The sequence below is a fragment of the Blastocystis sp. subtype 4 genome (genome assembly GCF_000743755.1).
Source record: "Blastocystis sp. subtype 4 strain WR1 chromosome Unknown seqid_0151, whole genome shotgun sequence".
In the NCBI taxonomy this organism is placed as follows: Eukaryota; class Bigyra; order Opalinata; family Blastocystidae; genus Blastocystis; species Blastocystis sp. subtype 4.
In genome coordinates, this window is record NW_014569396.1 from 12567 (window position 1) to 25865 (window position 13299).

The 13299-nt window shown below is 41.6% G+C and overlaps 7 protein-coding genes across 7 annotated transcripts; 6 read left to right on the forward strand and 1 right to left on the reverse strand.

The window, feature by feature from the left end:
• Window positions 1-317: 317 nt before the first annotated feature.
• JH06_4111 (hypothetical protein) lies at window positions 318-2134 on the forward strand (the record flags this gene model as incomplete). Its single annotated transcript, XM_014671587.1, is given in 12 exon segments — window positions 318-362; window positions 394-765; window positions 782-832; window positions 863-976; window positions 1006-1098; window positions 1129-1236; window positions 1267-1331; window positions 1364-1475; window positions 1507-1540; window positions 1572-1618; window positions 1649-1817; window positions 1848-2134. 12 exon segments carry the CDS (start codon window positions 318-320, stop codon window positions 2132-2134), a joined length of 1497 nt encoding a protein of 498 aa, XP_014527073.1.
• Window positions 2135-2411: 277 nt separating this feature from the next.
• JH06_4112 (tRNA (adenine -n)-methyltransferase) lies at window positions 2412-4028 on the forward strand (the record flags this gene model as incomplete). Its single annotated transcript, XM_014671588.1, has 5 exons — window positions 2412-2491; window positions 2526-2659; window positions 2691-2970; window positions 3007-3377; window positions 3409-4028. The coding sequence occupies 5 exons, from the start codon at window positions 2412-2414 to the stop codon at window positions 4026-4028; spliced, it is 1485 nt and encodes a 494-aa protein (XP_014527074.1).
• Window positions 4029-6261: 2233 nt separating this feature from the next.
• Window positions 6262-7247, forward strand: JH06_4113 (hypothetical protein; the record flags this gene model as incomplete). Its single annotated transcript, XM_014671589.1, has 6 exons — window positions 6262-6332; window positions 6366-6486; window positions 6522-6635; window positions 6665-6846; window positions 6878-6998; window positions 7029-7247. 6 exons carry the CDS (start codon window positions 6262-6264, stop codon window positions 7245-7247), a joined length of 828 nt encoding a protein of 275 aa, XP_014527075.1.
• Window positions 7248-7926: 679 nt separating this feature from the next.
• On the forward strand, window positions 7927-8414 carry JH06_4114 (hypothetical protein; the record flags this gene model as incomplete). Its single annotated transcript, XM_014671590.1, is given in 2 exon segments — window positions 7927-8089; window positions 8104-8414. 2 exon segments carry the CDS (start codon window positions 7927-7929, stop codon window positions 8412-8414), a joined length of 474 nt encoding a protein of 157 aa, XP_014527076.1.
• A 67-nt stretch (window positions 8415-8481) lies between these two features.
• Window positions 8482-9537, forward strand: JH06_4115 (hypothetical protein; the record flags this gene model as incomplete). Its single annotated transcript, XM_014671591.1, has 7 exons — window positions 8482-8649; window positions 8679-8761; window positions 8790-8980; window positions 9011-9058; window positions 9090-9243; window positions 9270-9440; window positions 9471-9537. The coding sequence occupies 7 exons, from the start codon at window positions 8482-8484 to the stop codon at window positions 9535-9537; spliced, it is 882 nt and encodes a 293-aa protein (XP_014527077.1).
• Window positions 9538-9768: 231 nt separating this feature from the next.
• JH06_4116 (phosphomethylpyrimidine kinase) lies at window positions 9769-11797 on the reverse strand (the record flags this gene model as incomplete). The annotated part of the gene is made up of 3 exons (XM_014671592.1): window positions 9769-11590; window positions 11622-11711; window positions 11742-11797. The coding sequence occupies 3 exons, from the start codon at window positions 11795-11797 to the stop codon at window positions 9769-9771; spliced, it is 1968 nt and encodes a 655-aa protein (XP_014527078.1).
• A 459-nt stretch (window positions 11798-12256) lies between these two features.
• On the forward strand, window positions 12257-13060 carry JH06_4117 (lysosomal thiol reductase-like protein; the record flags this gene model as incomplete). The annotated part of the gene is made up of 1 exon (XM_014671593.1): window positions 12257-13060. One exon carries the CDS (start codon window positions 12257-12259, stop codon window positions 13058-13060), a length of 804 nt encoding a protein of 267 aa, XP_014527079.1.
• Between the last annotated feature and the right edge of the window lie 239 nt (window positions 13061-13299).

Genomic DNA, 13299 nt, shown 5'->3' on the forward strand with positions numbered 1-13299 from the left:
GGGAGACGATAAGAAGAGTGTAACCATATATTGAAATGGGATGATGACTCTAGAAGACGGCATCTAGTGAGATGAAGCCATCAACTGGAAATCGAAAGGAGAAATCGGGAGGAAATCACTCAAAGGTACTATTTATGGTTTGTAGATAAGTATTAGAAGATGGTTGAATGTAAATTCGGAGCAAAATGTACAAAGGGGAAGAATTGTCCCTTCTTACACACTCAAGTATTGCATATTATCCATACTTGTTATATTAGAAGGGAGAGAAGAAGGAACTTACTGGGAGAGAAGCCAAGAATGAGCAAAAGAAACTGCGAATGGAGAGGAAGATGAGAAAACCAGAGGGCGAACTTGTGTTTAAGGTAAGTATTGTGGTTGCTATTTGATGGGAAGGCAAAGGAAATCTGGAATCGACTCCGTCTTATCGATTTGGATAAGAAGGAACGAGAAGTACTTGTTCTAAAGTTGACAAAACTTCTCGGTGGCAAGGTGGTTGATATTTGTTTGAAGCATGATGGAAGTCGTATTATTCAATCTCTCTATAAGTATGGTACTCCAGAACAGCGTTCTGCCCTGACAGCTGAGCTACTGAAGTCTGTAGTTCCCATTTGCAAAACCAAACATGGTCGTTTCTTAGCCATATCAATGCTTCGTTACGGCTCAAAAAAGGATATTGAAGCATTCGTCGATGCAATTCGTGGTAAGCTCTTTTCAATGGCAACTCATCAAATTGCATCAGTGGGATATAGGATTGATCGTTACTATGTAGCATGTGATTGAGTATGCATATGAAGAGATTCTCACAGCACGTCAGAGTTTCCTCCTGTTTGAAGTAATGATCCATTACAATTCTGATTCATAGGAATTATATCATCGTCAGTATATCAATGTGAAAGATACAGAAGCGGAATCAATTCATGATATTCTAAAGAAGGTTCCATTTCTCAAGAGTCAAATCATTGAAAACCTCTCAAATGTGATAACAAAGTTGGTTGGTTTATTCAGATTCTCTTCATTATTCAGATCAACAAGGGTCTTCTGGATCATTCTTATGCTCATAAATTGATATATGAGTTTATTCAGATAGCTGATCCAAAGGTGATCTTGTTCTTATTGGCTCATTGTTAGAGAGTGATTATCTTAATGGATCAACTTGATACAGCCTTCCCAGCCTTATCAACAACAGCACTTGGTTCTAAAGCAGCGGTGGAAGGACTTAACTACTGTAACAATAAGGTATTATTTTGACAAATCCATTATTCGTAGAATAAGAAGAAGATTATCAAATCATACAAGGGTATTATTGTGGATACTTGTGTGCATCAGTTTGGGTATTGAATGATTGAACAGATTAAGTCTCTAGATTTGCAATTATGATCAAATTGCTTTTCTGTGTGGATGATATGGTGATACTAACAAAGTCTGTCTTCTCTGAGATATCTCAAGGCTATGATCGTCTTCTTGCATCAAGTCGAGTAGCTTATAGTAAGAGAGTCTTAATAATAGGGTTGTCGTGTCCTTCTCTCTATCATTGCACCAAGTACGAAGTGATGAATATGTCTTGATCATAGAGTCTCGTCGTTACTTCTCTGACATGTCTTGGTTTGAAGTTCCTACGGTAGTTTCGTGACCTTCACATGAATTGTAGTTTACTATCAAGAACGATAAGGGAGAGAATGAAGAGATATGTACTGCAAAGAAGGACTATGATGTGCGTGTGAAGGAATTACAGGCCAAGTTGAATTTAACTCCTGTCTTACTGGATTCTGCATCAATCATAGCTTCTAATCCGAAGGCTGTTCCTGTTTTGATGGAGTGTAGAACTGAGAGACCTTGGTGAAGCATAGATATGAAATTGACTGATGAGGAAACTCAGGAGAAACTGGCTGCTGTGCGAGTGGAAGCTCAAAAGATTGCTGCTGATCCGAATCTTCAGAAGCAAGAGGAGGAAAGTGAGCAGATCCAGAAGAAGGAAAGCGAAGAAGAGGAAGACGATGAAGAGAGAGAGGATGATGAGGAAGAAGAAGACGGTGAAGAGGATGATGGAGAAGATGACGACGAGGAAGAAGTCAATGAAGATGGAACAGCCGAGGAAGGCGACAGCGACGAGGATATGGAAGAGGAATCACAATAAGTTGTTTATTCATTGTGTTTTTTCTACACATCATCAAGTAATAAGATAGATAAACCTTTCTTGGTTTTCTAAATCTTCTGTTTAAATAATGTAAGTAAGGACCCCTTACAAGAAGCACGTTTGCCCGAGTGGTCTAAGGGGGTAGACTCAAGTTCTACTGTACAGGAGTACTCGTGGGTTCAAATCCCACAGCGTGCATGTTTCTTTTGGGAACAAACCTTTCCTTGATTTGTGAATTTTTACCAAATGTATTAATTCTTAGATTAGAGGTAAATTAATGTCTCTTCAGGAAGGGTATCAGTTCTTTTTATATCTAAATGATGGTTCGAGAAGATGTGGATATGCTCTCAAGTCAGGGTATGTATTTGATTTGATTCTTCTAAGGAAATAGCGAAATCAAGCTCCATCGCAAGCATTATCCCGTTTCAGATCTTATTGGGCATCCATATGGTACTGTCTTTGAAGTTCAAGGCAGACATTTGATTCCTGTAGACCAGCCTTTGATTCCTGTTGATGTAGCGGATGGTTAGAGCATATTTTTTGTGTGACGGTTTAGTGGATGTGAATGATGAGAATGATAATCGCGAATTGATTGATGATGTCTCACATCAGACACTCCAACAGGAGGACATCGAAAAGATGAGAAAGGATGGAGTCAGTGGCCATGTGATCATCCAGGAGTTGGCATCTAGTAGTATTTCGTTTGAAGGCAAAACGGATTTCTCCAAAAAGAAGTATCTAAAGAAGAAATCCGAGAAGTATATCATGCGCTGTATGCTAGTAGAGGCGAATTCACAAACGGTCTGTGAACAACAATACATGAAACTTCCTGTTAAGTTGAAGTCATTTTGATGGAATATTATCATACTTAGTTACCTTCGTTTTGATACTCTCGCTTATATGCTCTCAGTAGCGAATATCCAAAGTGGTCAACGTGTGATGGTATTTGATGATTGCATGGGAATTGTTGTTGGGAGTATAATGGAGCGTTTAGGAGGTTATGGATTGGTATTTGCTGTAAATGAACACGAGAATCGAATTCCTGCATATGACTGTGTGAATCGTCTTAATTTCAATGTGATTGTGGATAACAACACATATATTGTGGACCATGAAGGAACCCATTCTACAGAAGATGAACCACAAGAGACATGTCCTCTAACTCTTGCAGATTATCAAAGTAATATTCGTAATACTCTCTTGATTTGGCATATGTCTGATCTCTTAAAGATTCAACCTTATAGTATGTGATTCGTCTGTGTTCATTATGATAGATCATTTCGAAACTTCTCCTAATCTCGATATTCCTTTGCCTCTTCCACTTCATGTACCTTCCTCAAGAACTATCTATGTTCCTGCTAAGCTCTATCACACAGGTACTGGACTCCCTATGATTCATAAAGATGGTACTCCTCTGAGTGATGCTGAGCTGATCAATGTCTTTAAGAAACGGCAGGATCGAAAACTACGGGATGCATGGCAACCGTCAATAGAGGCTCAAGAGGAGATGCTACGTCAAGGAATGAATAGTCTTGTGGTTGCTTCTAATAACCCCTTGCAAGATGTACCACGAATGCTACCATATCTGGCACCTTCAGGTATTTTAGTGGTCTATTCGCAGTACCAGACTCTGCTAGCAGAGTTGTTTGCAGGATTAAAACGCAGTGGCCAGTGGATCAATATTACAATGAGTGAGAACTTCATGAGAAAGTACCAGGTTTTGCCAATGAGAACACATCCATATATGAATATGTATAACAATAGTGGATTTGTTCTCACTGCTACAAGGGTTTTGAATACAAATGGACCGGATAACTCCAAAGAGATGAGTGGTATCCGAACAGGAGCTTCTTTTGCCTCCTCTCTCAAGAAGAAGAAACTGAAGTTGATGTGAGATCCTTAATATGTTTCGTTTTAAATACCATATAGGATAAGATGCAATAGGTGCCTCAATAGCTCAGTCGGTAGAGCACTCGCTTAGTAAGCGAAAGGTCGGGAGTTCGATCCTCCCTTGAGGCTTTTTTGTTTGTTTCTATTATTCATTAGAAAGAGTGAGAATCCAGTTAGCAATGTTTTTGCAGTTTTACAGTCATCCATCGTTAATCACATTTGAATCTGACTAAAGACTATGTATGTAATTTTGAAAGCTTTAGAGGGTCCTTATGCCGGAAAGACGCGTACCATCCTTCTAAAAGCACCGAAATACACATGTCGTTTTGGACGAACTGTAAGCGATCGTAGATCCTTTTACTGAATACAATCACCTATTAGAAGAATTTCTATTAGATGAGGATCCCGAAATCAGTGGACATCATGCGACATTTAAATGGAATGTTGAGAAAGACTGTCTTCAAATTCGGGATGAGCACAGCTTTAATGGAACGGCATTGGATTCAAAAGTATTGGAACCAGGAAAGAGTTATTCTGTTGTTGATGGAAGCGTTCTATTTGCTGGAAAGTCCAAGTTCTTAGTATGTATAAAGGAACACTTAGAAGATTCAAAGGAAAAGGAGAAAGAACCGAGTGGAACTAAAGAGGGTGATTGTTCTAATGAGGTGCCACCAGCTCTATATTGTCCTATTTGTTTCCGCGATCTTCATTCAATGACACTCACAGGTCGAACTCAGCATGTGAACAACTGTCTAGGAGGACGAGAGGATTCTAAGGTGTGTTCGACCATTGAATCTAACAAGTAGAAGAACCAGGAAGAAGCGATCCCAGAAACGACCTATATTGCAAAAGCCCGTCAACTGTCTAGCGAAGATAATTTCGAGTTGTTCTCATATGTTGGTTTGATTGATAGTAAAATGAGTGTTCCTCAACTTTCTGGCCTCATTCAACGTATGGAAGATGCTAAGGCAAAATTAGAGGTGAGAGAAGGATGTGGTAATTAGAGCTAGATCCAGCTTCAAAAGGCCCGTGTGATCTTCTATCGCAAACGTTCGGCTGAGATCCTGCAGCGTCCCTTCTTGCAACACACTTCATCATCAGGAGTCCAGGAGGATCCAGGGACAGCTATTGATATGATGTTCACACAGACAAGTGAATGTAGTCAGGCCATGAATCTCTCATCTTCTTCGATTCAGGCTCGTCTCACAGGAGGTAGAACTATGTGGTGGAACTGAAGAATAGCCACACTAATCCCAGAGACAACCCCAAAATCAAAGCGGCAATGTATAGACTCTGATGTTCTGAATCCAGAGTCCAGCGATGATAGTATTCTCGGTACACCGCTTCAGACACCCACACGAAGTCGACGGAGTTCACTACCTACATCTCCTTCTCGAGGTGTTCCGCGTCTAACTTCTCGTCGCTCCAGTATTCTGGTTACACCCACAAAAGCCCCAGTATCTCCTCGGCCACTTTATCTCTCGCAGCTAGAACGCAGTCAGAGACTCCAGTTCTTCATGAAACAAATCCCTCCAGATCTTCCAGCTGCTGAGATTCGCACCCAAATCAAGACATTTTTAAGCCAGTCGCTGAATGAAATCCGAGAATCCCACGAAAGTCTCCAAGAACAATTAAACGCAACAACGGATGAACAGAAGAAGAATATGCTGGAGTTTCTCCTGAAGATCACGGAAGACCTGATTACAGAACTGGAGACCATCAAAGAGACGCCGACACGAAATCGAAGAGTAACAATAGGCGACACGTCCCTCACATCACCTTTGAAAAGTCCCCAGAAGTCTCTTCCTGCAGATCTTGTTTCTCCATCAAAAGGGCTTAGTCGGCGACCTATGGTCTCGGAAGATACTGTGAATCGGGTAAAAGCAGCCATCGAGAAGGATCACGGTTTGTCGTATCTAGTTTCAACAAAGCAGATTGTCTCGTTTGATAAACTTGCTTCTTGTGTATGGATTGGGAGTTTGTTTGAGTATAGGTTCGTCGCTCCATCCCTTCATTGTCTTCAGAGTCTATAAAACTTGTGTTCGATAGCGAGGGAATTAAATACTCGCTCTAGAGACTGTTTGTTCTGTATGTACAAACGATTCCACATTAGTTGTCAATCCCGCGGTTATTTGGAAATTCAACGATTTGAATTCAAGTATCACATCCAAAAGAGATTGTATTTCTTTTTCCCCAGTAGTTGTATAACATCTAGAAATACGAAATCCAACAATATAATGGAAGCTGTTCCTGTTGATTCCAAGGTGGTTCCGGAGGCTGCTCCTATCACTGATCCGGTGCCTCCCACGTAAGTGTAGAGTGATATGGAAGTGACTTGTAGTGAAGCTCCTTCTACAGAGGTTGCTGCTCCAATTCCAGAGACTGCTGGAACTGAGGTTCCCAACAATAAGCCTTCCGAAGAGACCAAGATGGAGGGAACTGCTGCTAACACGAAGCAGACGGTATTTGGTTGTTTGTCAGTTTTGATGGGGAATAGACTCAGACCACTCAAGAGGTAGAGGAACAAGAAGAGGATGAGTATATGGAGGAGGACGAAGAAGAAGAACTCCTTCCGGAGGATGATGAGTGGATTTCAGATGAGGAGCCATATGTAGGTGTCCTTGATCTTTCTTATTCTAGTCTCGCAAACGTAGTCGAAAGTCACAAATGAGCGAAAGTGAAGAGGAAGATGATGAAGAATATGGAAGAGCCAAGAAGAGAAAGATTGTGCCCATTAAGAAGCCTGTGAGAAGAAACTTGACTGCTAATGAGCCAGCTGGAATGAAGGCTCTCCGTGATTACACGTCGGCACTGAAACTGGGGTCTTGAATTCTGGTTTTACATGATCTGTAGACCTCGTTGCTTCCGTAACCTCACCAAGATCTCCAATGTCAAGGAACGCGAAATGGAGCTGATCCGACGTCTTCATGATAATGGCCGTCAATGGGAAGGTGAATATCCCACTCCTAAGGAGGTAATCATGAGAACTGGAATGTCATGATAGATCGAAGATGCAAAGGAGGAGACGCGTGCCAAGAAGGCTGAGAAGGCAAGGCAATATATCCTAGAGGAAGAAGTTACGGGTCTGAGGACTTCCAGAAAGGCTGCTCAGAAGGCTCGTGACTTTGTAAAAACTCTTGGAGAGGAAGAGTCTGAAGAGGATACGAAGGATGAGGAGATTGATGCGGAGTCTGTTGAGGATGAGTCTAAGGATGAGGAATAAATCCCTTTTCAGTCTTTTGTTCGATTGTTATGATATTGTGATATGTTTTTTTACGTAAACTGGGTTTGAAAGTTGAGTGCAAAACGAATCTTTGTGGAGTTGTAGAAGTATTTTCACAGGTTATTCATGATGAATGATATCAAAGGATCACGATGTATGATTACAAGTATCATTCTAGCCAATACATTGTTCATTCTCTCTCCAAGTACAACTTTTTTCTTAATCTGTTGTATTCGTTTTGGCCTTCGCTTTTCTACTCCAGGAATCTTCTGGATCTTTGTAGGTTTTCATTGTGACTCTTATCTGTAGTCATCAAGCTTATTGGGTATTATTAGCTTTATTTTGTCGATTCCGTATGCTATCAAGTGCTTTTCTTACTTTACATTCAAGACGTTGTCATCCGAAACATGACTAATGTGTAGGTGTAGAGCTAAAGTATACTCGTTTCTTCACACGGTCGTTTGTATACTCCAGTTCCTGATATTACTCCTCGGAACCATTAAGATGGGTTTCTGGAGTGGAGAGCATTCCTATGCTTATTGCCTTATATTAATGATCTTGGAATGGGTATTCTTCCCTTTGTATATGATAGTTGTAATTACATGTGAGGCTGTCTTCAAAATACGTGTGAAACACTTTGAATCGGATAGAGCCCTAAATTCCATGGCAGATCCGTCGCATGTTCCCACTTGTTGTTGTCAATCTGAAATTGGACAAGAAGATTGCTGTCACTGTTGTGAATTGTGTTGTACGGGATATGAAGTCGATCCGAATCGAAAACGCTTCAACAATTCGGTCTGTTGTGATGGTTGTTGCAATTGTTGTATCGATTGCTGTATCGAGTGTTGCGGAGAAGCTAATCGTCCCCTTCCTCCAGGAGTTACGGAAAACGATGTTGTTTATATTACTGGAAATCATCGTGTTGTATATATGCCATATAGTCAGAATGTACCGATGACTCCTCTCTTAGTCAACTCTGATATCCCCGTGGCAATTCCTGCCTCTCAAGTGCAACCCATTGAGTATAAGCCGGTTGTGTTTTATTCCGATATGAATAACCAACAGCCGAATCCCCCTGTCTATTTGATTCCATCGAACATTCCGAATCAAACTACTTTCTATCAGAATACAGCCGCTCCTGTCGTGATGGTTCGCGACTCGAACTAGCCTTTGTAGTATTTGTTTGTTAAGATATCTTATGTTTCAATCAGTAATTCATCTGTTTGTACTAAGAATGGCAGGCAGTGTAGTTGATGATACGATTGGAGGGTCGTCGTGTCTGATATCTATCCTATTGACCTTTAACACGATGCTAAATCTCTGTCACCCTCTTACATTCCTCTTGATATGTTTTTTGAGGCTTCGACTCTCTCTACATTATCCTGGTGTTCTCTGGCTGCTTGTACGTCTTGAGATTACTGTTTTCCCTAGATCAACTGTACTATTGGTATTTGCCAATTCTTTGTCATGTCAAGTTTTACGTTCAGACATTTCAAGAATAATATCTCCCATAAGTATGAATGGTTCGCTGGTTATATATAGGAAACTGACTGTTTGTAGCTCCTTGTCGTTTTATTTGTTTTTTGCTATTCAGTTGTGTTCGATGATAGTGGGTTCTGCGAAGTATCGAAAGTGGAGTAATATCGGAACTCACAAGTTTCATAGCATTTATCTAGTTTATATGATTCTTTCTTGGTCTTTTCTGGGTGCTCTTATTATTGTAACTATGATCTGTTGTTATCGTTTCTCTTTATGATTTCTAGGCATGATTATTTATCTTGTCCGAACGAAACGAGCATCCGGAAGCAGAAGTCCACTCCTAGATGAAGATGAGTCAAGAAGATCGTGTTGTTGTTGTTGCCATACGAATGGAGAGAAAGAGTGTTGTAGTCGCTGTGGCCATTGCTGTCTTGGATACGAAGTGGATCCGAATCGGCAGCGTATCAACAATTCATGTTGCTGCGATAACTGCTGTTCTTGTTGTATCGACTGTTGTGTGGACTGTTGTGGTGACAAGCTCAGAGTATTTCCTGAAGGTGTTACTGAAGCAGACATCGTGTATGCGAGTCCAAGTCATCGAATCATCTATCAGCCTGATCCCAATGCTCCTGTTACAATGAGTAATCATCCGCCGACATCTGAATCGTTTGAGGGTCTTGCTGGAGTTGGTACCTTGGGAAATCGACATTATGTGTATGGATTGGTGAGTATATGAATTCATAGACCTGCTGTATTCTATTCAGATTTGAACAATACGGCAGTGAGGTTGAATGATAGAGATCATTTGTAGGCAGGTACGAAGACACCATTGTACATCATTCCAGCGGATATTCCCAATCAACAGACGTTATTTTCAACAACAATGGCACCTGTGGTACCAATTAGTAGTGTGACAGCTCCTCAGGAATCTTCTTCAGTTGAACCTCCTGTGGTAGTTCAGGCAGCAGAAGAGCTGCAATATGTAATAATTGATGGTCAAAAGTACATTATGCGTACATATCATGTTTTGAAACAAACACATCTATTCCTGCAAACAAGGGAATGTACGATAGAGATGATTCACAGGTCCTTGTTTTCCCTTGCCGGTATGAAGGAAACGGCTTGCCATCACAGCACCATTCACATAATCCTTAGCTTCCTTGACAGCATCTTCAACAGAAAGACCCTTGGCCAATCCCGCAGCAATGGATGATGCAAGTGTACATCCAGTACCATGGGTATTACGAGTATGCACATAAGGGACCTCGAAAAGTTCGTAGTCACCCTTATCGCCATGACAGAATACATCAAGAGCCTTATCTGTTCCTTCCACCATTCCTCCCTTCAAATACACATTTGGACAACCAATCTTCTGGAGTTCCTTGCAGGCTTCAATCAATCCCTCCTTTGTATGGGGAATACTTCTCTCCAGAAGTTTCTGGGCCTCGAAGAAGTTAGGTGTGATGATGAGGGCCTTCGGAATCAGCTCCGCCTTCACAACAGGAATCGTAGCATCATCCATAATTTTGTGGCCACTTCGGCAGATCATGCAAGGATCTACCACCACCGTCTTCACCTTATACTCTTCCAACTTACGAGCCACCAGATGGGCTACATCCTTGCTTCCCAGCATTCCTGTCTTAATACAATCGATGCGGAAGTCACGCATCACAGAGTCAATCTGCTTCTCAATGAACTCCAAAGGAAGCAGATATACATCCTGACAACCCTGTGTATTCTGAGCAGTCATAGCAGTGAAAGCAGTAGTGGAGAAAACACCCAGAGCAGCACAGGCCTTCATATCAGCCTGCATACCAGCACCACCACCAGAATCAGATCCAGCAATAATTAGAGCAGTAGGAAGACGATCAAAGTGCTGCTTCGGATAGAAAGCAGGACCCATCAGCATCATGCCCAATTCGAACAAATCCTCGACGAAGAAAACAGTATCCTTCGGCAGAGAAGTCAAACTGAAGCCTCCACAAGTCAACAAACGACGCACCTTCAGGCCATAGCTCTCCACAGCGGTAATCTCACTAGTGGAAGGAGCCACGAGCACAGCAACGGATGCCTTCAACAACTGAGGTAATTGACAGAAAGAACCATAAGCGAGGGATACCTCTTCACCCTCCTTGAGATCAGCCAAGTCAATTATCGTCTTCGCATACTCTACACCCATCTCCTGGATCTTTGCATCCAGCTTCTTTCTCTTCTCACATTCCTTCTTCTCACGAGGGGCCAGATTCTCGACAAAAGCAACCAGTCCTTCCTTGTCCACCTTTCCTTCACTGACATGAGAACACTCCACTTCTCCCATAACACAAGACACATCACCATGAGCCACTAAAAAGATATTGCTGGTGGAGAGAGCAGGAACATGAGACTGCTGGTTGAAGAACTCAAACTCCAAACGCATGGCCTCAGAGTAGTAGAAGGACAATGATTCCTTGTTATCCTCTGTAGCAATCTCATCGATAATCTTCTCCAACAACGCCGTATTCTTCTCGATTCCCTCAGCTGAATACACATCAATCCACTCCGAATACTGATGATGATGATCGGGAATAGCCTTCTTGATCTCACGACCAATGAAAGCATACAGTTTGTTACATGGGCAGATAGCCGCGGCAATATCAGCAAGCGTTCCCTCAGTGTATGCCTTTGTCAACAACGCAGTGTATCCCTCAGTAGCACGAAGAATTTGAGCCTGCTCAATCTTCTCTCCACGCTCAGCAGCACGCTTACGATGCTTGTTCTTCTCTTCCACGATTCCCTTAATCATCTCCGTAAAGTAGTTCTCGTACTCCTTGTTGCCAGCAGCAGCACTGAGCTCAGCAGCTTTCTTGTATGCCTTCTCGTACACACTACAAATCAAAAACACTTCGTAGCCTATACTCAAGATAGTAAGAGTCCTGCTGGATGTATTCCACAAACGATGCTTGTGGAAGAGTCCCAGTTGCTAGACCGATGACAAAAGGATTATAACTAGAGATTATCTCATGACACTACCAATACAGAGATGCAAGAGCATCGTGATAATTGTTCTCCCACAGTTGGGCACTGAAAGACATAGTGAAACACAAATAAACGAAAAAATGACGTCTCTACTACCGTTTCCCTGATGACTCCAAAAACCCACGGGAATTCGGAAGTCAATAGAAAAGTAGAAAAGACTGAAAACAACATAATAGGATGTTATCTGTCCAGAATAAGAGCCACATATGTGTCAATTCTGTTGGCACTCAACTACACTAACACGACAATTACCTCTAATACCCAACATTTCCGTTCACACACAGTTCATTTACCTTTTTGTATTAGACAGAAGCGATCTCAACAACATACATTAATTCGTCACTATGATTTCTAATAAGGTATTTATCTGTATCTTTTGCTTCTTTGTTATGGGAATCATTTACACAGGAGCACAAATGTTTTTTGTATGTTTGACGGATTTCCTGTTAGAGTAGATCTTACCTAAGTTGCACTACAGTGATATATCCGAGGCAACATTTCGATCACAAACAACGATGGAACGGATGGGTCCGATCCGTCCTAATGTGATTAACCGATGGACACTCTTTCAGGCCAAAGAACATCCAGATCAATATGACCTAGATGATGGGATTGTTGTTGTCAAGGGAGATGATGAAAAGACAAAAAAGAAGTCAAATCTACGCAATTCTGAGGGTAAAGTACTGTATAGTGATAGTATTGTTGTTCATATGGGGGATAAGCCAAATAAGACTGTTGAATTGGTACCAGTAGTGGAAAAGAAGCCCACTCAGTACTCTCCTCCAGTTCGTGTAGATTTGTATATGGAGAGTCTGTGTCCCGATACTCATTACTTTGTTAGGAGTGCTCTTAGCAAGGTTGCGCACGATCCAACCATTATGGCCATTACGGATCTTCATATGTATATCTTTGGAAAAGGTGAGCAATTATCTCAGGAGCCACAGAAGTTCAGATGCCAGCATGGTCCAGCTGAATGTTATGGTAATCTAGTCGAGAACTGCATCGTGAAGCATTCAAAGTCTGGTGATGCAGTTGACATCATGATTTGTTTACATCAGAAACGGAATTTTGATGAATCAAGCATTACTTCTTGTACCCATTCGATTGAAGATGGAAAGACCATCAAACGAGATGTGATGCAGTGCATTCAGGGAGAAGGAAAGTATCTATTACAAAAGGCCTATGATAAGACTCCTCGTTCACTTGGTTATGTCCCTTCGATGCGTATAAACAAAGGTCCTGTTACTGCGGCTACTGTGAATCTGAAGGATGTAATTTGTAAGAATTATAGTGGGGAGAAGCCACTATCTTGTCCATAGTTTCTTTACTGTAATTATTGCTGTACTTTGTTATGGTTTGTTCTAAGCAATCTTTGAAGATTCTCGTTTCTCAGTACTATTCTAGCAATTCACCTAACACTTTGCAAGGCAAAGACACACCACACTTGTGCTCTCATCTCTCTTGTTGGAACAAACAACTCCTCCCCGACGAGGCGAAAACCTCATCCTTAGATGCAATACAAGTTGCGATCCACTTCCTTGGGGAATGGCTGGACCTC